Here is a 27,196-nt window from a genome sequence, read left to right as displayed (position 1 = left end):
TTTAGAAATGGAAACAGTACTGCAGCTCTGTTGAAAATGTGAGATATTTTGTTGTTGCTCAGCGGATGCTTTAGCTTTCTATTGTCCTGCAGTAGCTGACAGTCCTTAGGAGCAACTTATATTTTGTACATCTTTGGCTTATGTGAGTGTTTGAAACTTTATAATTAAAATTTTACCACTCTACATTATATTCAAATTTGTAAATTGTAATTTGTGTTAGATAGTCTAAGAGATTGCCAGTTATTTATAGGTACACTGTTTGTGAAACACTGAACTCTCCATAAAGGCAGGAACTGGGTCATTCGCGGCATCTAGAAAGCCTTTTGCTTAGGAGGAACTTAAGAACCTATGGGTGAATTAAATGTTCCCTGCACTTCCACTTCGTGACTTTTTGAACTTGATTTTATCCCTGAGATCTGTGTAAATAAATAGGCTTAGCCTTTTAGCCTAAATTCTCTTAATGTAGATGCATTTTTAACTTTTGAGTTTCACTTGTTTGAAATTTGGATACAAATGTATATATCAAAAATTTTTTTATTTTTTTAGGTACCAACAACTAAGGTTTCAGAGCTAAACCCTAATGCGAAAGTATGGGGGACTCATATGTTACATTTGGAGGCAAGTAGTGCTGCTGTTGGTGTGAGTGCCACATGGGAGGAGGCGCCTGGCCATCGTGACTGCAACCAGCAGGGTAAGTTGTGAGCGTGGCCATGACCAGGAGCAGCCCTGTTCTCAAGTCTTTGCCTCTGTTACTATTTAATCTCTTTGTGAAGCTGTTGATTTTCCTTTGTTTCCTGGTTTGTAATAGTACTTGGACCCTGGAGGTCCAATCAAATTAAAGATTTTGAGTAGCTGCAAGTGTAAGTTTTGTTTTGTTTTAAGAGGAATTTATTCTTCTTAACACCGCCTTTTGGGATAAAATTGCAATTGTAGGATTGGATGCCAGTGGTGATGGTGACAAAAGTCATGAGAATGCAGCATTACCGGACTTACAGGAGTCAGACCAGACAGACATGAACACTTTGGCTCTGGATCATTCAGAATATGAATCACTGCCTGAAAATAGTGAAACAGGTGAAACTATTTTATGAATTTGTTTTCTTATAGAGTGGGCTTTTTAATTTTATTTATCATTTAGCTTATTAAATATTTCCCTAAAAATGTACTTTTTGTTGCCTCCTTATAATTCCCCTTTCAATTCAGTCTCAACATGGATGCAGAGATGAAAGACCCTGTGGGGAAAGCATCATGGAGCATGTAAGACCCGAGTAGCGTCTGAGGCGAGTGGCATTGATGTAGAAGCATCATAGAGGTCATAGAGTGAAGCATCAATAAAGTGTAGAGATGAACCTCTAAGGCTGGAACTAGAGTGAGAAAAGTCCGATAGAGAGAAGGGCATAAAGAGGGAATATAGTGGTAGATGAGGGCAGTTAAAGTCACATTCGAGAGTCTTAGAAACCAGGAGGGTTTGAATTTTATCTGCATTGTTTTTGAGTGAGTGACACCAAAAAAAGCAAGATATTTGGGAAACATAAATTTTACAGGAATGAAGAACAGTGACTTTGAGGAAAGACAACCTAAGTACCAATAAAACAGGAAGCTGTGTTAGTCCTATTTAGGGTTATAAGGACTTCAGAATAGAGTAATGGCCGTAAAAGTGAAAAGAGAATAAGTGAGAAATGGAGATTTCTGGACTTGGTTGTACAGTCTGCCAAATGACACTGGAAATGTGATTGTAAGATGCCCACTTGCTGTGTGAGCATTTGGAAATATGAGGAAGCATTTGGTCATCACAGGGACCAGGGAATACAGGCAGGGCCAGGGATGTCAGACTTCCATGGTATGAGACATAGTCATGCATAATGACTTAAGACTCAATATATGACAAAATCAGCAGTGTCTCCTAAGCGAGAAAATACTGTTGTTTTTTTTTTTTTAAAACTTTAGGTTAGCTTACTGCATTAAATAATTTGATCACATGAATCGAGTATTTATAAAGGAAAACAAAAATCAAACCATGTTGATTTCCTTTAAATATAAATTGACCATCTTGAATTTATTTAAAGTGAATTACTTTTTTACATAAGTTTTGTTTTGTTTGGTACCAGGGATTGAACCCAGGAGTGCCTAACCACTGAGCTACACCCCCAGCCCTTTTTTATTTGGAGGCAGGGTCTCTCTGAGTTGCTTAAGGACTCACTAAGTTGCTGAGGCTAGCCTCAAATTTGCAACTTCTGCCTCAAGCTTCCCAGGCCACTGGGATTACAGGTGTATGCTACTACGAGGAGCATATAATTTTCTAAATCTGATTGGGGTAGTACCAGTGTGTAACAAATTTAATTTGATTAGTTCCTCCTTGTTAACCCAACACTAACTGGTTAATGATCTGGAAATAGCAAAACACTGGGATAAATTGGAATTACTTTGAGGTTGAGTAGACTTTTTAATGGCAAAATAAGGGAATGCTAGTCATTTAAAACAGATTTCAAAAGAAGAGAAAATAAAAATGTATAATAAAGGGAAGAGAATCCTAATGGTAGAACATGAAAAGGATTAAAAGTAATTTAAACATCAGATTATATCTAAATGATATAAACCTTGGACCAGAGTCAGAAATTATACAAGATGAAAGGTAGATTACCAAAAATGAAATGACAAATGTTAAAAATATGCTTGGAAAGTTTAATTTCAAAAGAAGTTAGTTCTTTGTAAAAGGTATTTAAAGCTGTTTTCAAAAGAAGAACCAAGGAGAAGGTATTAGTTTTGTTTTGGGGCCCAGGATATGGGCCAGTGTAGAAATAGTTTCAGGTAATGGGAAACTGATTGTTTACCTCCAAATTTGTTTCTGGCTTAGTCTAAAAATCAGTCATTTAAAAAAAACCAAAAAAAACCAACAAACAAAAAAAACCTCCATAGACCTACAGTTAAGCTACACTCTCATTATTAACAGTTGGAAAGGGCAAATAAGTGGGAGAAATGACTCCTGTAAATTGACTAATAGGAGTAGCCCAGAGACTGCCTATTGAATGTTGTTTTTAAGTCATTTCGGTGATTCTACCAAAGACTCACTTGAGTTAGAGATGGTAAGACAAAGGAGGAAACAGACCTCCCTTTCTGTTCTTGTTGCACTCCTCACTACTGAGTCTGCTATATATGGATACTTAATAAACACCTGGGTTTGTATAAAGTTTTGGCCTGTCTTCAGTGTTGTATCCCAGTCCCTGTGGCACCATTGTTGAATGACTCCATTGACCTGCTTAATTGTCCATGACTTCCCATGAGCATCCTCACATCCCTGTCCTCATTCTGCTTGTTACCCAGACCATCTTTCAATTACTTCCTTGCATATAATTTGAACTCCCTTCATAGTTGCTTAGCAAATGCCTTGAATTCATTTTAATTTAGCTCTTTTCCCACTGTGTTTCTATACCTGAGCAGATAGATAAATGTGACTGAAAAAAATACTCATCAGTGTAGAATGGTCTCATTTTTAAGTTTACTGTCACATATTTCCAATGAACCTCAACATTGCTCCACAGTGCTGCTGTGTCACCAATAAAGTTATGTTGCTAAGCAGTAATTTCACACTAACTCCTCTTCATCCCTCCTCCACCTCTTCCTCCTGTCTTTTTTTCCCCCATTTTTTGATGTAAACCAGTAGGCATAATCAAGGTACAATAAATACCACATTTTAGGTATACTTCAGCTTTTCTATAAGTTTTATGTTCCTTAGATTAAGGCGAGTTAAGGAAATATTCAGTATAGTATAGAATTGATTTGCTGACTCTTCCCTCATTATTTTCTCTATCTGGTTTGAAAAGTTGTGTATACCTATAAAACCATCACCACAGTGTAGATCATGAACATATCCATCCCCAGGAAAATCTTGGGTGCCCTCTCCTTTTCTCAGGCAACCATTGATTTGCTTTCTGCCACTATAGGTTAGTTTGCATTTTCTAGAGTTTTATGTAAATGAAATTTGATGGTATGTTCTCTTGGTCTGACATACTTATTAGCTTATTAGTTTTGAGATCTGCTCATATAGCAACATACATGAATAGGTTGTTCTTTTATTCCCAAGTAGTATTCCAAGATTTGGATGGACCACGGTTTACTTTTCTACCTACCTGTTGATAAATATTTGGCTTGTTTCCAATTTTTGCCTTTACAATTAAAGCTGCTTTCAAATTTATAAACAAGACTTGGTAGGGACATGCATTTTCATTTGTCTTGATAAATATTTGGAAATGGAATGAATGTACCTCTGATAATATTTATTTATCTTTTTAAGAAATGGTGAAGCTGTTTTCCATAGTAGTGGTAACATTTCATATCCCCCCCACACACACACACAGTAGTGGATCAAATCTCTAGTTACTGTACATCCTCACCAACACTTGTTAGGTTTTAATTTTAGCTGTTTAAAAAAAGGTAGCTGGTAGGTCTTACTGTGGTTTTAATTTGTATTTCTCTAATGACTAATGATATCAAGCATCTTTATTTGTTTTACAGACCTTTTTTAAAAGTTCAAGTAATTTTAGATTCACAGCAAAATTGTACATAAAGTGTAGAGAGTTCACATACACCCTTACCCCTGTACTTTCATAGCCATCCCCATTATCAGCACTGCTCACTAAAGTGGTATATTTGTTACAAGTGGGGGACCTAAGTCATCCCATCATTATCACTCAAAGTCTATAGTTTCAAGTAGCTCTTAGTGTTGTACAATCCCATAAATTTGTGCCTTATATCCACGTATGGTAGCATACAGAGTAGTTTCAATACCCCAGAATTCCTCTGTGTCTTTTCTGTTCATTCCTCCGACCTCTAACCCATGGCAACCACTGATTTTCTTTACTGTTTTTATAATTTCACCTTTTCCAGAATGTCATAGAGTTGGAATCATACAGTTTTGTAGCCTTTTAAAATTATCTTTCATGTAATATTATGCATTTTAGGTTCCTCCATGTCTTTCCATGGGTCATTTCTTTTCAGTGCTGATTTATTCCATTGTCTAGCAAACCAGTTTGTCCCTTCATCTGCTGAAGGATGTCTTGGTTGCTTCCATGTTTAGGCACTTAGGAATAATGCTGTTATAACATTATGTAGGTTTTTTTATATATGCATCAAGAATTAGCTCATTTGGGTAAATACCAAGGAGTGTGGTTGTTGTACTGTATGATAAGAGTATGGTTTGTTTTATAGGAAAACAACAAACTGTCTTTCAAGGTGCCTGTACCAGTTTTACTTTCTCAGGTACCAGTGGTGCTTAACCACTGAGTTACATTTCCAGCCCTTTTTATTTTTTACTTTGAGAGAAGGTCTTGCTGAGTTGCTGAGGCTGGCCTCAAATTTGCAATCCTCCTGCCTTAGCCTTCTGGGTCACTGAGATTACAGACATGTGCCACTGCGCCTGGCTCTGTGTTAGCTTTGCCTCATGTATTTTGAGGCTCTGTTATTCTGAGGCACATACATGTTAAGCATTGTTATCATTATACTTTGTCATTAAAGCACCTTTCCTGGGTTTGAAGCCTGCTGTTCTTGAAGTTAGTTACTTCTGCTTGTCTTCTATTAGTGTTAGCATGGTATTTCACTATCCATTTCTCCCCCCCCCCCCCCATTTTTTATAGTGATAAAATGTATGCAACATGAAATTTACCATGTTAAGATTTTTAGTTTTGTCTAACTAAAACTGGTTTCTAACCCAGCATGTGCTCTACCACTGAACTACTCTTAACCTTTTAACCAGTTTTAAGTTTCCAATTCAGTAATATTAAATACACGAATTCCATTGTGCAGCCGTTACCAGCCTTCAACTCTGTAACTCTTTTCATCATATGAAACTGAAATTCTCTGCCCATTAAACTCTTCAGCCTCTGATAGTCTTCATTTCACTTGCTGTCTCTGAGTTTTGACGACTCGAGGGCCCCCTGTACATGGTTTCATATAGCATTTATCTTTTGTGACTGGCTTATTTCATTGTTAGCATAATGTCCTCAGGTTATCCATATTGTAACATGGGTCATAATTTTTTTCCTTCTTAAATAATTCCTCATTGCATGTATATACCACATTTTGCTTATCTGTGTATCCATCTGAAGTTGCTTCCATCTTTTTAGCTGTTGTGAAAAATGCTGCTACATTCATAGGTGTACAAATAACCCTCTTTGAGACCCTGATTTCAATTATTGTTGATATCCAGAAGTGGAATTTACAGATCATAATTCTGTGTTTAATATTTTGAAGAACAGCCATATTCTTTTCCATAGAGGCTCTACCATTTTAAATACCCACCAACAATGTACAAGATTTCCAGTTTCCTGGATCCTTGCCTGTTGTTGCTTTTTTGTTTTTTGTTATTGTAGAATTTTAGGAGGTCTCAATATGTGCTAGATATTAATCCCTTATGAGATAAATGATTTGCAAATACTTTTTTCCATTTTGTGGGTCACCTCTATTCTTTTGATAGTGTCTTTCATTACACAAAAATTTCTAAGTTTTATGAAGTTCAGTTTGTCTGTTTTTCTTTTGGTGCCTGGGCCTTCAGTGTCATATCTAAGATATCATTGTTCAGTCCAATATTGTGAAGAGTTTGCCTTATGTTTTCATCTAAGAGCTTTACATTTTAGGTCTTACATTTAGATCTTCTCATCCGTTTTGAGTTAATTTCTGTATTCTATGGTATGTTAAGTTTCCCTCTCACTTTTTTGGAAGAGGATACCCAGTTTTCCCACATGTTTGTTGAAGATACTGTCCTTTCCCCATTGAATGGCCTTGGCATTCTTAAAAATCATTTGGGCTCTTTCTTCTATTCTGTCAGTATATCTATTTTTATGCCATTAGTTCCTCAAAAGTGGAGAAAGTCTAATCTTTTCAACAAATGATGCTAGAAGAGTTTGCATATGTATATGCCAAAAATAAAAATAACTTTCAACCATACCTCACATAGTATACAAAAATTAACCTAAAATGAGTCACAGACTTAAGAAACATAAAGCCTAAAAAATAAAAGAAAATCTTTGTGACTGTGGGTTAAGCAAAGGTTTCTTAGGTACAGCATCAAAAGGAAGACCTGTAATGGAAAAAGCAATCAGTTGGACTACTATGTAAAATATTGTTCGGTTTATGCTTTTTCAAAAGATATTGTTAGGGAAAGAAATGAGCAAGTTGACTTCCATGTATGTCATTATAGAGTAGGAGACTATATGTAAATCACAGATCTGGTAAGAATTTTATCCAAAACATATAAACTGGTAAAATTCAGTAAAATAATCTAATAATAAAATGGAACAAATAGCTCCAAAAATACAGGCATATGCAAGCACGTTTGAACTTTGTGTTCTACAGGTGCTTGGAAGTCACTGCTCTGTCTAACAAGTGAAAAAGCTAAGAAAACAAAAAACAACTGCTCTTATTAGAAGTGTGAAATCCCAGGGTAAACTAACTGCCCACAAAAGTGAAAAGAGAGGCGAATAGAGAATCACAACTTAGTAAGCAGAAACCTCTGCAGGAACCTGAGCCAGGGTAGGAAAACCTGAATTGTAACCAAGTTAGTTGCTAGAGGCATGGGGTGGACAAGACTGAGTTGAAAACCACTTAGGGGCTCAGTCAGAATGGGGTCCCATAATTTTTATGAATTTTACTTCTAGTAGCTCAACCAGGTCCTCAGTGAGTATGTGTTTCTGGCAGGAGAAAGGGGAAAAGGTACCATTTTAAAATATGCGTGAGCATTCTGTTCATCTTAATTAACATGTGCCCCCAGGAGAAACTACCTTGCATCTAGCATTGCCTGTTAACATCTTATATTAATATATTTGCCACAAAGACTGAACTAGGAGCAATACATGTTACCCTGATGTCTTTTTTCTGTATCGGAATCCTATCTAGGATGCCACTTATATTTAATTATTATGTCTCCTTAGGCCTCTTTTGACTATTACAGTTCTTAAACTTTCCTTGTTTTTGACAGCCTTAACAGTTTTGAGTACTGGTCAAGTACTTGTAAGATACTCCTCTGTTGGAATTTTTCTGAGGTTTTTCTCATCATGATGTTTGTATTTGGGCTGGAGAGGAGGACCACAGTGGTGAGGCACCATTTTCATCATATCAAGGGTACATACACACTATCAAAGGAGTTTATCTCTGTTCAGACCTTGATCACCTGATTAAAGTAGCATTTGTCAGATTTGTCAACTGTAAAGCTACTTTTTGGTTTTTCTTCCTTTCTATATTCTACAATTAGAAAGGAAGTTACTCTGCACAGAGAAAATTTAAGGAGTGGGAATTTATGGTCCTCTTTCTAAGAGCAGAGAATCCATCTGAATTATTTGAAACTCTTACACATGGGTGGTTTGGTGCTGCTTCATTTACTTATGTAGCCATTTACTTGTATCAGTATGAACTCAGGAATGCTTACTCTGTGCTTCGGGTAATTATCCAGTACTGTTTTATTGCTCAAATTGTTCTGGCTTTGGCCTTTGGGAAACTCCTAGTTGACTCCTTTTGACTTATTCCTGTCAGTGTGGGACTTTTTGTTGGTTTGTTTGGCTTTGCTTTTTTTCTTCCTACATTCAGCAATTTCTCCAAGGATCCCTAGTTCCTTTTATTGGAGAATGACATTAGAACCCATACCCTGGGTTCTAGGCCTGTTCTTTTTTTTATTTATTTTAAATTTTATTTTATTTTATTTTTTATAGACTGCATTTTGATTCATTGTAATCATACACGTACATAGGGTAATACTGTCTCAGTCTCTTTCCCCACCCCCTCCCATCACATTTCCCTCTCACAATTCAAAGTTCCTCCATCCCCCCCCCCCCCCCCCCCCCCCCCCGTCATCATCCACTTATCAGAAAACTTTTGGCCTTTGGTTTTTGGGGCTTGGCTTATTTCACTTATTTCTCCAACTCCATCCATTTGCCAGCAAATACCATAATTTTATTCTTTATGGCTCAGTAATATTCCATTGTGTATCTATACCACAGTTTCTTTATCCATTCATCAAATGAAGGGCATCTAGGTTGGTTCCACAATCTAGCTATTATGAATTGAACAGCTGTGAACATTGATGTGGCTGCTTTACGGTAGTATGCTGATTTTAAGTCCTTTGGGTATAGGCCAAGGAGTGGGATAGTTGGGTCAAGTGGTGGGTCCATTTCCAGTTTTTTGAGGAATCTCCATACTGCTTTCCAGAGTGGCTGCACCAATTTGCAACTCTATCAGCAAATGTGTGAGGGTGCCTTTTTCCCCACATCCACGCCAACACCTATTATTGCTTGTGTTCTTGATAATAGCCATTCTAATTGGAGTAAGATGAAATCTTAGGGTGGTTTTAATTTGCATTTCTCTAATTGTTAGAGATGATGAGCACTTTTTCATATATTTGTTGATCACCTGCGAAGTGTTTCCCTGGTTCCTTAGCCCATTTATTGATTGGGTTCTTTGTATTTTTGGTGTAAAGTTTAAGTTCTTTATAAATTTTGGAGATTTGTGCACTGTCTGAAGCGTGCATAGAAAAGATTTTCTCCCACTCTGTAGGCTCTCTTTTCACATTATTCTTTACTTCCTTTGCTGAGTAAAAGCTTTTTCGTTTGAATCCATCCCATGTATTGATTCTTGCTTTTATTTCTTGCACCTTGGGGGTCTTGTTAAGGAAGTCTGGTCCTAAGCCAACATGACGAAGATTGGGGCCTACTTTTTCTTCTATTTGGTGAAGGGTCTCAGGTCTAATTCCTAGATCCTTGGTCCATTTTGAGTTGAGTTTTGTAGAGGGTGAGAGGTAGGGTTTAATTTCATTTTACTGCATATGGATTTCCAGTTTTGCTAGCACCATTTGTTGAACAGGCTATCTTTTCTCCATTGTAAGCTTTTGGCACCTTTGTCTAGTAGGAGATAACTGTATTTATGTGGGTTTGTCTCTGTGTCCTCTATTCTATACCATTGGTCTATCCGTTTACTTTGGTCCCAAATCCATAGGTGTATTCTCTTTTTGTCTCATTTATTCTTTGTTCCTGCGTTCCTCATTTCTCTTTCCCATCAGATTAAGCTTGCTTGCTTAATCTGTCTGTCTGTCTCATCTTTTTTTTTTTTTTTTTCCAACCCCCCCCCCCGGGGGGGGGATTGAACAGGAGGACACTTAACCACTAAGCCACATCCCCAGCCCCTTTTTATTTTTTGAGATAGGGTCTTCCTAAATTGCTGAGTCTGGCTTTGACCACGTCTGACTGGATTAGACTTCTTTTACTTCAGCTTGTTGTTTGAGTGGTTTACTTTGTTTATACTCTTTCATTTAACAGAGTCTGCATTCAAATGGGTATATACCACTGCACGTGGAACTCAGGAACCACCTGGCCTTGGTGCTTTTATGGTTATTGCATATTATAGTTATATTTTTATTATAAACCAAAGCTGTGTTTCATTTTTGTTTAAAAGTTATTTGCTAAATATATTTAAATTGTACTAAGAAAAAAAACTTACATTTTTATGTATATAGTTACCATTTCTGTTATTTGTTCCCATGTATAGGTATTTCTTTTTATCAGTGGCTTTGAGCATTTGGTAACATTGTCTCCTGTTACATTAAGCTACTTGAAATTGTCCCACAATTTGTTTCTTATACCGACCCCTCTGTCCACTTTAAAAGTTGTCATTTGTCTACTTTGAAAAGTTTCAGTTGCTGTGTCTTCGTTTACTAGTCTTCTGTAATGTCTAATCTCTTAATTTCAAGTATTTTTAATATCAAATAATCATAGTTTTGATCTTAAACTTGCAAGGATTGTTTGGGTCTGGTTCTTCCCTCAAGATATTGGGCTAGGGTCCCCAAAAGGTTAATGCATATATTCATGTTGCTCAGGGTTCCATGTCCGTTGTTGCCTGATATCCCTTGTTTAGAAAATTTGGTTTCATTTGTTTTGTTGTCATCATTGTTGTTTTAAAAGGGAAAATAGATCCAGTCCCTGAAGCAGATGATCTAGTATCTGCTGACACCACCCAACCTAGCAGCCTGTCTCTCAAGAGAGCCCTCCTTTTTTTACCTTACCACAGACTTTGCTCCTTTGTTTAGTCTACATTCGTGGATTTCTTTATTGCTGGATCATTTCCTATCATTCTAATGCAATATCATTACTTATCTTAAGTGAAACCACCCTTGACAGCCCATCTTCCCCCAGCAGGATGCTTCAAAACAGTTTTCTCTGCTGGCTGTCCTCAAATCCTTGTTTCCTGGGCAGTCCCTCCAAGCAGACAGTTGTCCTTTCAGCCCCTAAATTGCACTTGTCAAGCTCTTTAATAAACCCTAGTGTGCAGGCTGGGGTTTTGACTCAGTGGTAGAGCGCTTGTCTACAACACTTGAGGCCCTGGGTTTGATCCTCAGCACCACATAAAAATAAACACTAGTATGGCCAGACCCAGTAGTTAATACTTACTTTTTACTTACCTGGCATTGTGTCCTTTCTATAGCTGTGGATTCCTTCCTGTGAAACAATTTCTTTCTCTCCTCTCAGCTCTCAACTTCATTTTCTCCTGATACTCTTCAAGATTTTCAGGCTGCTTCTTTGTGTCCTTTGGCCTCTTCCTCTTCCTTTCCACTAGGTTGGAGTTTAGATTACAGTTCGGACATCCTTCTTGATCTGATTCACACATGCCCCACTCCGACCTCACCAGGTTCTCTCACTGCTTCTCAGTTATGCCTGCCTCCTTACTCTCTGTTGACTGTATCCCTCTAAGTTCCCTGCTGCTGCCCACCTTAGAGCTCACTTTCCACTATCTGGCACACTCCATCCCTCCCATCAGATCAGGTGACACTTCCCATCTAGAGTAGCATCATGCAACTCTGGCCCCTTACCCTGGTTTGTTTTCCTCTGTCTGGGATCCTATCTCACATTGTGTTGGGTAGTTATTTATTTACCTATTGTCTGCCTCTCCCACTGGAATGTTGGCCTTACACAAGCAGAGGCCTTGCCTTATTTGGCCTGAATTCACAGTTCCTGCAACAGATCCCAGTATGCAGGAGATACTTAGTAAATATTTCTTAAATATGGAGGATGGGATGTGAATTTAAATGGAATGACCACAAGAAGCCTCTGAATGAGGGAATGTTAGGTTATTTTCAGCTTTCAGTTTCATGTCTTGTGGTTTCCTTTATTTTGTCTTTGGTTGTATTAGCAGTTTTGTTTTCTTTTTGCTAGGGAGAGTGGATTTTGTTAAACCTCATTATATAATAGTGCTCTGAACTTCCTGTCCCTTTTGTGCTAAGTGCCCCCACTTTGTCTTTTCTTTTTCATGCTCTTTAATTTTGACTTTCAAAATACCAATGTCTCTTATGTTATTCTGGCACATATATGATTGTGCCAGGCTAATTTATATAACAGCATATGAGAAATCTAGTTTTTAGCACTTGAGTGTTGAGGGTGGTGGGGGGTGTCATAGCCTTAACCTGGTTCACTTCACTAGAGGCCCACGTTCCTTTGCCTGGTGCTGTGACCACACACATAAGTCGTCTGTCATACCACTTGACACCTTCTCATAAGCAGCTTGTTCTCGGATTTATAATGAACTTTTGGGTCCTCTGAAGGTCTGATTTGCTTAGCATCCTCTGATAAAGACTCTAACATGACAGTTTCTCACTTGTTGCTTTGACCTAGCTGGAAATTTAATGGCATTATTTCATACTCTAGTGTAGAAACTATCTAATTCTTAAATTGTGATGCTTTTGATTAGGGGGAAGAGAGGGAGACTTTTTGTTTTGTTTTGTTTACATGATTTGCCCTTTTCTAATAGGTAAAATTATAGAATTTTTCTTATACTTCGTGTGTGGGTACAGGTGTGTGAATATATATATTGTAAGTACCAGAACTGCCATACTGGATTATCTGCTTGGTAAACTTTAAGCTGTTTTTCCTGAGTTGAGCATTACTTTTATATAGGAGGAAATGAGTCTCAACCAGAAAGCCAGGAAGACCCCCGGGAAGTACTTAAGAAAACATTGGAATTCTGCTTATCTAGGTAAGATGGGTAATGATTTTTCTGGTACTGAATCTTTCTACTAGTATGTATTGGTTATTATCTATAAATGTGATTTTACATAGAAAACCATGTATATGCTAATAGCCCTGTATGTGTTATCTAGAATATTGAGTAAATAGCCTTTTGTCATGTTAAATAATTGATCATAATCCTCAGATCAGTGGGTCCCCAGAGTTGGATCCTTAAATTCATCGTGATGATCATTATCTGTATAGCTGTTTGAAATCAAGATTCCTTGACACCCTACCCCCCCCCCCCCCCACACACACACACCAATGCCACTGCATCAAACTCTCGGGTAGTCTTAGAATCTTTTTTTGACAGGGGTCGGGGGGGGGGTACTAGGGATTGAACTTGGGGGCAGTTGACCATTGAGCCACATCCCCAGCCCTGTTATATATTTTATTTAGACACAGAGTCTCACTGAGTTGCCTAGTGCCTCACTTTTCCTGAGGCTGGCTTTGAACTCGAGATCCTCCTGCCTCAGCCTCACAAGCCACTGGGATTACAGGTGTGCACCACCGTGCCCCACTTAGAATCTTGAGTCTCCGAAGTCTGAGAGCAAATTTCCTGTGTTGTTATTTTGAATATGCCAGTCACTGCAGTAGCACATTGTTATTTACCTAGCACTTATATGTTTACTTGTGGGGATTTCCCCCCAATAACACCTTTCATAGTAAAATATAGTAGCATCTTTTAAAGTTGAGATGCCAAAACTAGATGTAAAGAGTTTGAGTATGAAGATGACTGATTTGCCATGTATAAAGTTTTCTTTCAATATGATTTTTCAAGTGTTTTCTCTCAAGCCTTGCAGAACCCAGAGATGTCTGATAAGGGGCACTCAGAGATAGTGGGGTTGTTTGAGGTTGAAGATTGAGGGACTGCACTGGGCCTTCCTTTACTTCATTTTGTCACAAATTAGAAGCATTGAGTATATTGCATAGTGGCATAATTCAAGAACAAAAGATGTGGTAAAAGTTGAAAAACCTAACTCTCTTCTACTCACAAACCTTTATCTTGCCTTCATGCAGCCAGAATCACCCATACCTGTGTAATGGCTAGGTGAGATGAGGGACAGAAGGGCATTTCCCTGTATACATTAGTCTGTTGGATTGAACACTATAATTGTCATTGGTCTGCATGAAGGACATTGTAAGAAGAGTCCTGTGAAACCCATTATTGTGCTTCAGTTATAAGGTGTTTTTGAGGGCCTTGCTCTTTATAGCACACATTGTCTATTGCCTGAGAATTCACAGGAAACATTAGCTTTGACCAAAATACTAGGAAATAGCTCATCTTGACCTGAACTGCTGATTATTTGTGGCTTACCTTTTGACCCTGTGTGTAAGATGATACTGATCCTGTTTCCTTCTTTTTAATTCTGGCTACTAGGAAGCCAGAGTCGGATTTGCAGCTTCTCTAGCAAGTATCCAGATTTTACAGCATGGATTTTGGGTAGTGACCTTATCCTGGCCTTTCCAAATTTTTTTTTGTTTCCTTGTTCATTCAGCTGGATTTCCTTACCTTAAAAAATAATAATAGCTTTTATGTGTATTTTTAATAAATTACTCAAAAACTATTTAGGACAAAGATAAGCCATAACTACATTTTAGGAATAATTATCTGCTCATTAATTTTGATTGGATAAAGTGCAGTATGTTTTTGCTGTCTCTGCCTTCTCCAGGTATCTTGGAAAAAATAAACCTATGGACAGAGAAAGAGCAAATAACAGATGGAAGGCCCAGATCAAACCTCAAAGCCATGCCATGCCACATGTGTATATCTTTGTGAAGCTGATATTGCACTAGATGAAACTTCTTTTTAAAGAAATAATAATTAAAAGAGATTGTTTTCTTTCCACAGGGAGAATCTTGCTAGTGACATGTATCTTATATCACAGATGGATAGTGATCAATATGTGCCAATTACAACAGTAGCTAACCTTGACCATATCAAAAAACTCAGTACTGATGTGGACTTAATTGTTGAAGTGCTAAGATGTAAGTAAATGACAATTTAAAATGCATAACACTTGTTTTTATAATATATGTCTTATCAGGGACTCTTTACATTTACAGCCACCAAATGGTACTTGTTGGGAAATCAAATCTTCCTTAGCCTTCATTCCTTTCTGACCAGATCCTGTAAAGGGAACACTGAATTCATAACAAAACCTGAATCTGCTTTGTTGTCATCTGAAGGAGAAAATGAAATTTATTTTTAATGGAGAGTCTAAAGACAGCTGTTCTATTCATGAAGACAAAGTACTTAAAGTAAAATACATTTTAATTATCGTTTTGCCTCAAATAGTTTTTCAAATTTCCACTTTCCTTAAGTTCCTTGTTTAAGTTTTGATGAAACATTACTGCATTTTTCCTTAAAAGTATATTGTGAATGAAGTTGTTTATTCAAAATTTGGCAACATCAAACAGATGCTTAAATATTATATCAGTGAATTTCGGGTAATGTGTTGTCTGTTGCACCAAATTGTAGTTTGTGTTCTAGTTTGCTTTGCAAACTTAAGCTTCTGCAACCTGTTTTGTTTTTTAAAAGAAGAAAAACAGCTTTATATAGGTATAAGTGTGCATATTCAAAATGTATAGTCATGTCAGTTTTGACATGGATGTGTGGACGAAACCATATGACAGTGAAGAGAACATCCTTTCCCCTTCACTCCCTGAGTTTCCAGGGCCCTTGTGATGCCTTCTGCCCAAAGGCTTCATTGCAGATTTCATCTCTATTAAATGCGTGATATTTTGGGCTACTTTTGAGGATTGTTTTAATTATAGAAATACACTTTTTGTACTATAGCTACAAATACCACGTGAATGACTTCTGTAGAGTCAACTTGGAGGGTGTTGTTCATAGTGTGCACTGTGCTTAACTCCTACCCCACCATTGTACATATTTTTGAATGATTGGACATTGCTATGCCTGAATTAAAGCTTTGTTTCTCTCACTGTCTTTTCAAGACTTACACTTCTATAGAGGTGATTATTTCTACTTGGTCCCTATCCCTGTGTATTGAAGACACAGTCAGTGGAGATATTTTATCTTGTGTGAGTTTGACTTTACAGTAGTGTTAAAAGATGAACATCTTACCTTTGGACTTGTAATTTGATTTTCTAATCACAAATAAAAGTTGTCTTTTATTTTTCTGTCACTTTACAAAAAGTGAAGAAATTGGCTAACATTATTAGCATTGACTGTGAATTCTGAATATTGTACTACCCTTTCCCAAGGTGATGTTTTACTTCCCACTGTTGCCATTAGAACAGAAATCCAATTTTTAATCTGACTAGTTTACAAGGCCAATAACTTTCTTGTACTTGTCTGTACTCTGTTAAGTCTTTTTGATTATTTTTAGAAATCTCATTTTTAGTTATTCCTCTTTGGCATATAGTGCAAACTTTGTGCTGCTCCTCTGAATATAATTTTTACAGCTATAAAGTTACTTTTTATCCTTTTCAGCTTAGCACTTCATTATCTAATAGTCTTTTTCATTCAGTTTTGAACAGAAAGAAATGTGCACATACAATCTATGTGATCAGAATACAGTTAGCACATTATATCTGTTGTAGTTCTGAAGAGGGTGACATAAATACGCCTTCAGAAGCTGTTTTCATCTTATCTAAATCTTATCCCCATCCTCAAAAGTTTTAGCAGTCAGATACACAGAAGGCACTTGATAATTATTTTATTTTAATTATAGTATTAACACTTATTGATTTATTTAATTTCTAAACTATTTCTGTGTCACAGTACACATAGTGTGTATCTCACAGTATATCTGATTCAAATGCTTTGTTTAACTTTGGTTAAAGTTGCCAATTTGCAAAAGGTACCAAAATATGTCATCAGAAGAAACACATTGTGTTATGTTCCTACAGTATGTATTAGAACTATTAAAAAGTAAGTTGGACCTACATGTTTTCAACAAGAATAAAATTTTAAATCCATAATGTTAATAAAAGCATATTTCCAAATATTTTCAAGATGAAATCGTGTATATAAATATTGAGTATGTGTAAAACATTTTTTTTATGGATTCAGTTGTACGTGATAATAGTATAAAAGCATGAATAGGAATAAAACTTCTAATTTACTATAAAAATGTTGTAGGGGCACATGAATTGGGGGAAGGAGAGGCACAGAGTTTCATTAGTATTTGTTTTGTAGCTTTATGAGGTAGGATTTACATACCATAAATTACACGTTTGATAAGTTTTAACATTTATATACCCATGAAATTACCACTATCCTATCACTATTCTAACTCACCAGAAGTTTCCTCCATCCCCTCACTAGGTGCTCTTTGGTTGCTTTCTATAGATTAGTTTGCATTTTCTAGATTTCATATAAATGGAATCTATCATACAGTATTTTTTTGAGGAGCAATGTCTGGCTTTGTTTACTTAGCATAATTGTTTTGTAGTTAAGTATATCAAAGATCGTTGCTTTTTATTGCTGAGTAGCATTCCATTGAAATGGAATTGACAATTGGTTTATTTACTTACTAGTTGTAAGATATTTAGACTATTGCCAGGTTTTGACTAGCACAAATACAGTTCCTGTGAACATTTGTGTAAAACTCTGTGAACATGTGCTTCCCTTTCTTTTGGATCAATATCTGGAAGTAAAAAGTCAGCATTGTAGGGTAGGTTTATAATTAACTTTGTGGATCCACCTACCTGTTTTCCAAGTTGGTTAGACCATTTTTATAGTTGGATATCACCAGAAGAGATAGAAGAAGCCCCAGTTGCTCCATATCTTCATGAACCCTTGGAATACAGTCATTTTAATTTTAGATGTTTAGTGGTGTCTCACTGTGGCATTTATTTCTATTTCCTTACTGTTTTTTTCTTTACTATTTAGTATTATTTTAAATATGCTTTATTTTTCAGAGCAGTTTTATGGTCATAGCAAAAGAAGAATGTACAATGTAAATAACAAACAATATCCCCCACCAAAGTGGTAGCATTTGTTACAGCCGATATACTTCTTATTACCATAGCATTACCAGAGTCCATAATTTACATTAGGATTCATTCTTGATACATTTTATGGGTTTAGACAAATATATAATAACATGTATTCATTATAAGATCATACAGAACAATTTCACTTCTTTGAAAATCCTCTGTTTTGCCCTTTCATTTTCTGTCTCCATACCTTTGCCCTTACCAGAATGTTTGAGAGTTGGAATCATACAGAACGTAGTGTTCTATATTCTGTGTGATTGGCTTCTTTCACTTGATATTACACAAATTTCCTCCAGGGATTGATAGCTCATTTCTTTTTAGTGCTGAATATTTCATTGTCAAAATGTACTACAGTTTATCCATTCATGTACCAAAGTAAATCATGGTTGCCTCCAGGTTTTGACAATTATGAGTAAAACTTCTATAAATACCGTGTACAGGTATTTGTGTAAATGGAAGTTTTCCATTCACTTAAGTAAATACCAAGGACTGTGATTGGTGGATCATGTGGTTAGAATAAGAACCCACCAAAATTTGCTTTTCCCTAAGGACATATTCTTATGTGATTGATTGCCATCTGTGAATCTCTGGTGAAGTGTCTATTCAGATGTTTTGCCCATTTAAATAATATTGTTCCATTTTTATTTTTAAGCTTTGAGTTCTTTATTTTAACTATCCTTTATCTGGTGTGTCTTGCAAATCTTTGCTCCCAGTCTGTGACTTGGCCTCTCATTTTCTTGACATATTTCACAGAGCAAATGTTTTAAATTTTTAATGTAGTCCTGCTTATTGGTTTGTTCGTTCTTGGTGTCTTGTCAAAAAGGTCATTGCCAACCCCCAGTTTATCTAGATTTCGCCTCTGTTTTCTTCTAGGACTTTACACTTTACATTTAGGTCTGTGATCCATTTTGAGTTAATTTTTGTGAAGAGATTAAGGTCTGTATTTACATGAAAAAAATTTGTTTTGCATGTTGATGTTCAATTATTGTCAAAGGTATAGATGTATATATATTTAAATATGGATTATATGTATTCTCTATGTCACTTGCCTTTTTGTTCTCTTAAGAGTGTCTTTTGAAGATAAGTGTGTGTTTGTAAAATATTTTGTTTTTTAAGATCTTCCTTTCTGTGGTATACTTAGGATATCTTTGCCTCTAGTCTGAGATTACAAGGATTTTCTCCTAGGTTTTCTTTTATAAGCTTTATAGTTTAAAGTTTATGATTGGATTTGTGATTTTCTTTTTAAGTTACATTTTGTGCACTGTGTGTAGCATTGATCTAATGTGCAGCTGTTCTATCACCATTTGTTGAAATGATTTCTTTTCCCACTACATTGCCTTGTGCCTTTGTCACGATTGTTTACCCAGTCGTGTGGGTTTGTCTCTGGACTATGTGTTGTTGCTCTGATTTACTTGTCTCTTTGTTGGCAGTATCACAGTGTCTTGATTACTGTAATTTTATAAGTCTTAAAGTGGTACAGAATCTGCAGCTTTGTTTTGACTCTTCTAAATGTTTTGCTTTCTGTATGAATTTTAGAATCAACATTGTAATTTTTCAAAAAGGCTTGATGGGATTTTTACTAGGATTACATTGATCGTAAAAATTTGCATGAGGAGAGTTACCTGTTACCAGTGTTGACTTTTCCACTGTTTCCACAAATACCGCTTCCTTTATTTAGTACTTTCAGATTGTTCCCAGCAGTGTTATGCAGTTTTCAAAATATAGGTCATTCATTTTTTATCAGGTTTATAACTACTTCACATTTTTTATTCTGTTATATAGACTGCAATTCACTTTTATATATTAATTTTGTATACTAAAACCTAACTAAATTCAATTGTAGTTTTTATGAAAATTATATTAAATTTTCTACATAGGTAAACTTGTCTTTGAATGCCTCTTTATGTCTAGTCTAGGTGCTGGTCATTTTTGTTTCTTGCATTATAGCTTCGGCCAGAACTTCTAGTACAGTATTGAACAGAAGTAGGGAGCGTAGACGTCCTTGCTTTGCTTGTGTTTGGGGTGGGGGGTGTAATTCAGGCTTCTAGCATTAAATATGATGCTATTTCTAGGTTTTTCACAAGTGACATTTACCCGATTCAGGAAGTTTCCTCTGTTTCTAGATGGCCGAAAATTTTTTCTCATAAATTAATGCTGGATTTGGTCAGTACTTTCCCTATATATCTGAGATGGTTGTTTTTTCACCCATGAATATGGTGATTTAGTTTGCTTGACTTTTCAATTGGTAAACAAAAGTTGCCTTACTGAGATAACCCCATTTTTATGATTCATTACATTTTTATATATTGTTGGATTCAATTTGCTAGAATTAAGATTTTTTATAGTTTTTGTAATGAGGAATATTTTTGGCCTGTACTTTCTTTCATACTGTCTGTTTCATTTGGGTATTAGAATTGTTGGTGATTTGTGTCTTCACAGTGGTAATATCTCTAATCCTAGATTGTGATCATAATACACTATAATTAGAATCTGTACAACATGATTTTATAAAAGTGACACCAAAATATGAACTTAACCAAAAAGGGTGCACTTAAAAACTGGTGAAATCTGAATTAAGCCTTAAGAATGGTATGTAACCTAATCAGTGGGTAGTAACCATAGGCAGGTGGGTTATAGCTGGAGGAAGTGGGATAGATACATATGCACACACACACACACACACACACACACACACTTCTCTCTGCTTCCCAGCCTGGTTTTGAACTCAGCAGCTTTCCTCCACTGGGCCCTTCCCCCCTTGGTTTGCTTCCTCACCTTGGGTCTAGAGTAGTGGAGTTGACCATCTGTGGACTGAGATCTCTGAAACCATGAACCATAAATAAACTTTTCCTCTTCCAAGTTGCTCTTGTCAGTGTTTTGGTCACCACGTGAAAAAAGAAAAGAAAAAAACCGGCATCCTTGCACAGACATACCAGAGTTATACAAGATGTTATGAGGGAGAATTGAGTGAAGGATATGTGAGAGCTTTCTGAGAGACTTGGGATATTGCAAAATAAAAAGTTACAGTAAGACAAAAACATTTTAGGGACTTGTGGAAAGGAGTGAGCTATTAATCCTGTGTTTTAATCTACTTCTAATATTTCAGCTGTTTAGAACCTTTGTTCCATAGTGTTACAAACATTATAGCACTTGTTGGACTTAAAATTTCCATGTTTCTTGGTTTTGAAAAATTTAAATGCAGGGTTCTTTTCAAATTTTTTGATAGTTGTGTTAAACTAACAAAACTTGTGGTTTTCCATTGTATACAGGTTTCTTCAGTGTGTTTAGTAATATACTGTAATATTTTCCATTGAATCGTCATGTTTTAATATTTATGAATTTCTCTCCCCCCCCCCCCCCGCCCCCCACAGCTTTACCTTTAGTTCAAGTGGATGAGAAGGGAGAAAAAGTAAGGCCAAATCAAAATCGTTGCATAGTAATATTGCGTGAAATCTCTGAATCTACCCCTGTGGAAGTAAGTGACTGCTCCTCTCATGACATTTTCCTGAGGAATTTTTTTGGTTTTATTTTTGTCTGTGTTTTTAAAAGAGCTTATATTTAGGAACAGATACTTAACATCTAATGCTTTTCCTAGGATTGCCACATCTGTTAGTTATGATGTGATTCTCTCATAGAAGGACACAATCTCAGATCTTTTAGTCCCAGAGCTCCTTTAAACACTTGACATTTGAAAGACAGGGTTTGTACATTTCAATATTATAAATTAAAAATGAGTTAAAGTTTAAATATTTATTCATTAAGAAATAGTGATAACCACCCAAATTAAGATAGAGCACTTTTATGATAAATAACTATTAAAATAAATATTTTATGAAGAGGGAGTTGTGAAGAGATCCCTGAGCACCATCGATGCTGCTGGATCCAGGCTACTATGCCCACTTTTTTATTTGCCAGTGAATTTCCCCCATCAGTGCAAATGTCTTCAGGGTAAAAAAGGTGAAGTCAAATTTGTTCATGAAAGTGCAAGATCGTCATTAGAGAAGCAGTGACTTGGGGCAGTAATTTTAAGGAATCAATCATAGTATTTGATAGTTTGTAAATATCGAAATTGTATTTCATCGCTATAAAATCTGTTACTTCTCCAAATGGTTAAACTAAGTTGCATAGGGGCTGGGGATATAGCTCAGTAGTAGAGTGCTTTCTCCTAGCATGCATGAGGCCCTGGGTTTGATCCTGAGCATGGTAAAAGAAAAATAAACAAGTTGCACTGTATTGTAAACACTGGGGGTTATGCCTGGAAATAGTGAAGACAAGTGTTGATAGAAGATGCTGGGAATTTAGCTCATCAGATCAGTTCTTAACCACCTCAGTTACAGCATCTACCCTACTCTGGGGATGTTAGCTTGGTTTTTCATTTCTCTCAGACCTTATGTGATATAAGCCTTTCATGCTACATGCCTTTTTAAACACTGTGTCTTCTGCTAAGGAAATAAACACTTTCTAACTATGCTTCCATGATTTAGGTTTTCAGTCCTAGTTTATTTGAAGGCTTGTTAAGAACACATGTAAAATATAACAGAGACAAGGATTCCAACAAAGTTATAGGTGTAGGATAATCATGCTACTCTTTAAAAAGGTTTTGTTCTAGGAACTTTACTTTCTGTTTAATACAGAATACTTTAGCTAGTTGTATATTTTAATACTTGGAGAAAAAGAAATAAGAATTATATTTTTCCTTCATATTTTTTAAGAAAGTTTTGAATATGAAGGGCTAGTATATTATTTATCTAGATAGCTTTGTTAGCTCAAAATAATATTTAAAACATACATCCTGATTTTCAAGACTTGAAATGTTTATAAAAATTATAACCAAGCAGAATTTTCTACAGTTAGCTATAGACATTGATCTTGGTTATATTTATATTCAAAATTATACACATTTATATAAGTCTATTGTAAAGTTTGAATAAAGTTAAGAGAGGAGGCTTGGAGCAAACCCTGTGATAAATTAAAAGAAAAATAAAAGAAGGAACGTAAGTAGTTCAAATCAAAATAGAAAATAAGGGGAAATAAGTTTCCAAGGACTAATGCAGAGTACCATCTACTGATGCTTAGAAGTATGGGTGGGAGTTTCTAGAAAGTTGTATGTTCCTTAAATGTAGCCAACTGCTTCTTACTGATTAGAACATTTGAAATTTTGATCCATTTTCACAAGATACTGTAGGGAGAATCCTCCCAGAGGCAGAAGAATGAATCACCCCATTACTATGTGGACATCTAGTGGTACTAAGGGACTGTTGATTAGTTTGGAAGTATTAATACTGACTAATGTTGGTCAAGTTTTACTTCCACATTAATGTATTAGTTTTCTGTTTGGGCCAATAAGCATTTATCAGATATTACATATCAAAATAGATATAAAATTCCAGGCAACAGCTTTTGCAGTTCTTTTGATTAATTCCTTTACTACTTTGTGAAGGGTTTACTGGCTAATAATTTTTTTAAGGAAACGGCCCTGTTTTCCCTGTTTATGTTTTGTTCTGAAGTTCACTTTGTGTGGTATGAATGTAGTCACTGCAGTTTTCACTTCTTATTATCATGGTATGTCATCTCCATTCTTTTTATTTTAACCCATTTGCATGTTTTACATTTAAAAATGAGTTTCTGGTAAGCAGTGTGTAGTGGAGTCTTGCTTTTCTTACCAAATCTGAAAATTTTGCCTTTTAATTATGAGTGTAGCCCATTTATATTTAAGTGATTAATGATGTTGCTGGGTTTTAGTTTGCCATTTTACTGTTTACTTTTTGCTTCTACTATTCTTTTTGTTTTCTTTCCTCTACCCTCCAGCCCCTTTTTGGCTTACTAAGTATAACTGCTTTTTAAGTGCTTGCTTTATAGTTTATCAGCACTAAACTTCTTAAGAGTCTGCCTTTAATTAATGTAATACTAGTTTTCTTTACAGCAATATTATTCTGGTTTAGCACTTTCAGCCCTGTGCTCTTGTCTTGCACTTTAATTCTATGATCATAAGCTTCACAGTATATTGTTATGTTTGCTTTAAACAATTTAGTTTTCTTTTAAGGAGATTAAAAATAATAAAAAATGTGTTTTTTATCAAATATTTGCCATTTCTAGTGCTTTCCATTCTTCTGTCTGGGTCTAGACTTCCTAATATAACTTCTTTTTGTCTGAATATTTAAAATTTCTTATGCTACAGGTCTGCTAGTGATTCCTGTCCCCCCACCCCCAGCTTTAATATATTTGAGAAAGTTTTTTTCTTTTTTTAAAGCCCATTTATAAAGGATATTTTTCTGTATTTAAATATGTCATTCTGTTCTCTTCTGGTCTGCATTGTTTATTACAATGAATCTGCCTTTTTTTTTTAAATTTTCATTCCTGTATATGTATTATTAATCTTTCTTTGCCTGCTTTGAAGATTTTAAATTTTTTAAAATTTTTAAAAATTTGTTTTAGTTGTTGATGGACCTTTTATTTATATGTGGTGCTGAAAAATCGAACCCAGTGCCTCACACATACTAGGTGAATGCTCTACTACTGAGTCACAACCCCAGCCCCTGCTTTGAAGATTTTTATCACTGATTTTAAGCAATTTAATTGCAAGGTACCCTAGGAAAGCTTTCAGGTTTCTTACTCTTATTGAACCATTACTGCTTCATGTTTTCACTCTTCTCCCTTCTTTTTCTTCAGAAAGTATATAATTAGCTATTAATCCTCTTTATTCTGTTTTTCATCTCTAAGTTTAATTTGGGTCTTTTTTTTTTTTTTTTGCAGTGCTGGGGATTGAACCCAGGGCCTTGTGCTTGCAAGGCAAGCACTCTACCAACTGAGCTATATCCCCAACCCTAATTTGGGTCTTTTAAAAAATTCTTCCATATCTCTATTTCGTATTCTCAGACTATCTTTTTGAGCATATAAATGTATATTAATAACTATTTTATTGCTTTCATCTACTACTTCTAACATATGTATCACTTCTAGATTTAATTTATAATCTTTTTCATTTTAGCCCATAATTTTCTATTTCTTTTTACATGCTTAGTAGTTTTTGAATGACTGCCAAGCATTGATTTTTACTTTCCTGGATACTGAATATTTTTGTATTATTGTACATGTTCTTACATTTGGTTCTGAGATGCAGTTAAATTACTTGATGATGGCACACACCTGTTGTCGCAGTTACTTGCGATATGAGGCAGGATTGTTTCAGTGATATGCCAACCTGGGCAAAACAGCAAAACCCCATATCAGAAAAGAGGTTACCTGGAACCTGTTTGATCCTTCAGGAATATTAGTAAGATGGAATCAGAGCAGTCTTTACTCTCAGGCTCATCTCTCCCCACTGCTGAGGCAGTATTCTTCTGAGTACTCTACTGATAACTCTGAATTTAGGACAGTTTTCCACTTGGGCTACTGGGAAGGCAAATTATTCCCTGCGCTTGAGCTCAGTCTGGGGTTGTTCCTTCTAATCATCACAGGTGGTATTTCAAGCTCAAGCTGAGGTCCTGGGAGAATCCTCCTTGGAACTCTGCAGCCAGAATTCATGCTGCTGGCTGGAATCTAGGCATGAGCTCAATTCTCAGGGCTCAACCTTTTTCACGTCCCCTCTGTCAGGGACTCCTTTCCTAGAATGCTTGCTGGCTGCTGCTGAAAAACCCTATTTCACTTGTTTGCCCTTTGTAATTGTTTGTAATTGTGTCATATCTTGGCCAGAAGCACAATTTTAATATTTTTTTAGGTTTTAAATTAACTTTTTTAAAAATAATGTACTTATTAGCCTAGTGGTTAAAATAGTTATTAATATACATTTATATGCTTTCATAATAATTCAGCATGATGGTATCTTGGAAGCAAGAAAACTGTCTTAAGTTGTATAACCATATTCCTTTGTCATTATGGTCCTAATTCTGGAAGCTGAACTGAACCCATCATCCTTTTTTGAAAAGAGATTTACCAGGCATCATAGCGTATTGAACTATACTTAAGGGAATTTTTTTTTAGTGAGGACAAAAGGTGACATAGTTGAGAATTAATTTCTAACCTCTCTTTGTCCTGTAGGAAGTAGAAGCACTATTTAAAGGAGATAATTTACCAAAATTTATAAACTGTGAATTTGCCTATAATGATAATTGGTTTATTACATTTGAAACAGAAGCCGATGCACAGCAGGTAAGTTCTTTCCTTGGCCTTCCTGTGAAGTACATAGTTTACCAGTATTTAATATTAGTACATAGTGAGAATAAATTTGGGCATTGAGATTATTATAACACAGTTTTATGTTTGAAAATAAAGTGCAGAGAAAATCAAGTTGTATAAACCTAAAATGGTATGTTTTTGTGGATAGTTTTTGTAGCAACGTAGAAAGCATGTGACATTACTTTCTAACAATATTGTGAGATCAGCAGCTTAGGAAAATCAGTTGTGGTCTTATATCTAGGTAGAGAAAGGTCTTACTCTTTGCAGTATGGAGTGATTTGAACCTAATCATATTCTTTCAGTGGGCGTCCCCATGCTGTAAGGTGCTTTCATAGGCGCTAAGGAGTCTTAGCACCTTGAAGGAGACATGCTGAATTAAGGGACTTATTTCCTTGCTTTTAAAGGAGACTCTTGTTTGAGGGAAACAGAATAACAAGTGTGAAGTGTTCAATTTTGCAGCCCCTACTGGAAGTCCAAAAGAGAAAACACAAAAACCTGAAAGATGGGTTTTAATTGGATATAAGCGGGGAAGGAGGCATGGGAGATTAGAAGCACTGTGCTTGCAGAACAGAGCCCAGTGCTACTGACCTGCTTGGGGGATGTTGGGTAAGGTTGAAGGGGAATATGCAGAACCTGTGGTGTTCCTAAGGGGCTTGATTAGAAGGACAGGGAGCTACACATAAATAATGACTTGCTAGTATTTTAGTTTCCATCTTTTTCTCCCTGTGTTCAGAATTTCTCTTCCTGAATTGTATGTTCCCAATTTCAAATTGGGATTAATATTAGAAACTCAGTATTCAATATTCCTTATTTTCTCCCAGGTCTGGATTTTTTTTTTTTTTTTTGCGATACTGGGGATCGAACTCAGGGCCTTGTGCTTGCAAGGCAAGCACTCTACCAGCTGAGCTATCTCCCCAGCCCCCACGTCTGGATTCTTAACTTGTAGTCTTTGATAGATTTTTATGATATCTATTAATTCTTATAAAATTGGTATAGATCTCATTTATGAGAATTTG

The 27,196-nt window shown here is 35.9% G+C and overlaps 1 protein-coding gene across 2 annotated transcripts in view; it reads left to right on the top strand.

The window, feature by feature from the left end:
- The window catches only part of Larp4b (La ribonucleoprotein 4B), an 88,569-nt gene that overhangs the window by 41,299 nt on the left and 20,074 nt on the right, over window positions 1–27,196 (top strand). For both annotated transcript variants that reach the window (XM_047520322.1, XM_047520323.1), the window contains 6 exons: window positions 547–691; window positions 934–1,074; window positions 12,924–13,002; window positions 14,887–15,023; window positions 21,377–21,480; window positions 26,043–26,153. In XM_047520322.1, coding sequence (XP_047376278.1) covers window positions 547–691; window positions 934–1,074; window positions 12,924–13,002; window positions 14,887–15,023; window positions 21,377–21,480; window positions 26,043–26,153 — 717 coding nt within the window. The remainder of the gene's footprint in view (window positions 1–546; window positions 692–933; window positions 1,075–12,923; window positions 13,003–14,886; window positions 15,024–21,376; window positions 21,481–26,042; window positions 26,154–27,196) is intronic.

This window comes from Sciurus carolinensis, chromosome 12 (assembly GCF_902686445.1).
Source record: "Sciurus carolinensis chromosome 12, mSciCar1.2, whole genome shotgun sequence".
Classification (NCBI taxonomy): Eukaryota; Metazoa; Chordata; class Mammalia; order Rodentia; family Sciuridae; genus Sciurus; species Sciurus carolinensis.
The sequence above is the reverse complement of the archived record's forward strand: the minus strand, read 5'-3'. Positions and strand labels throughout refer to the sequence as shown.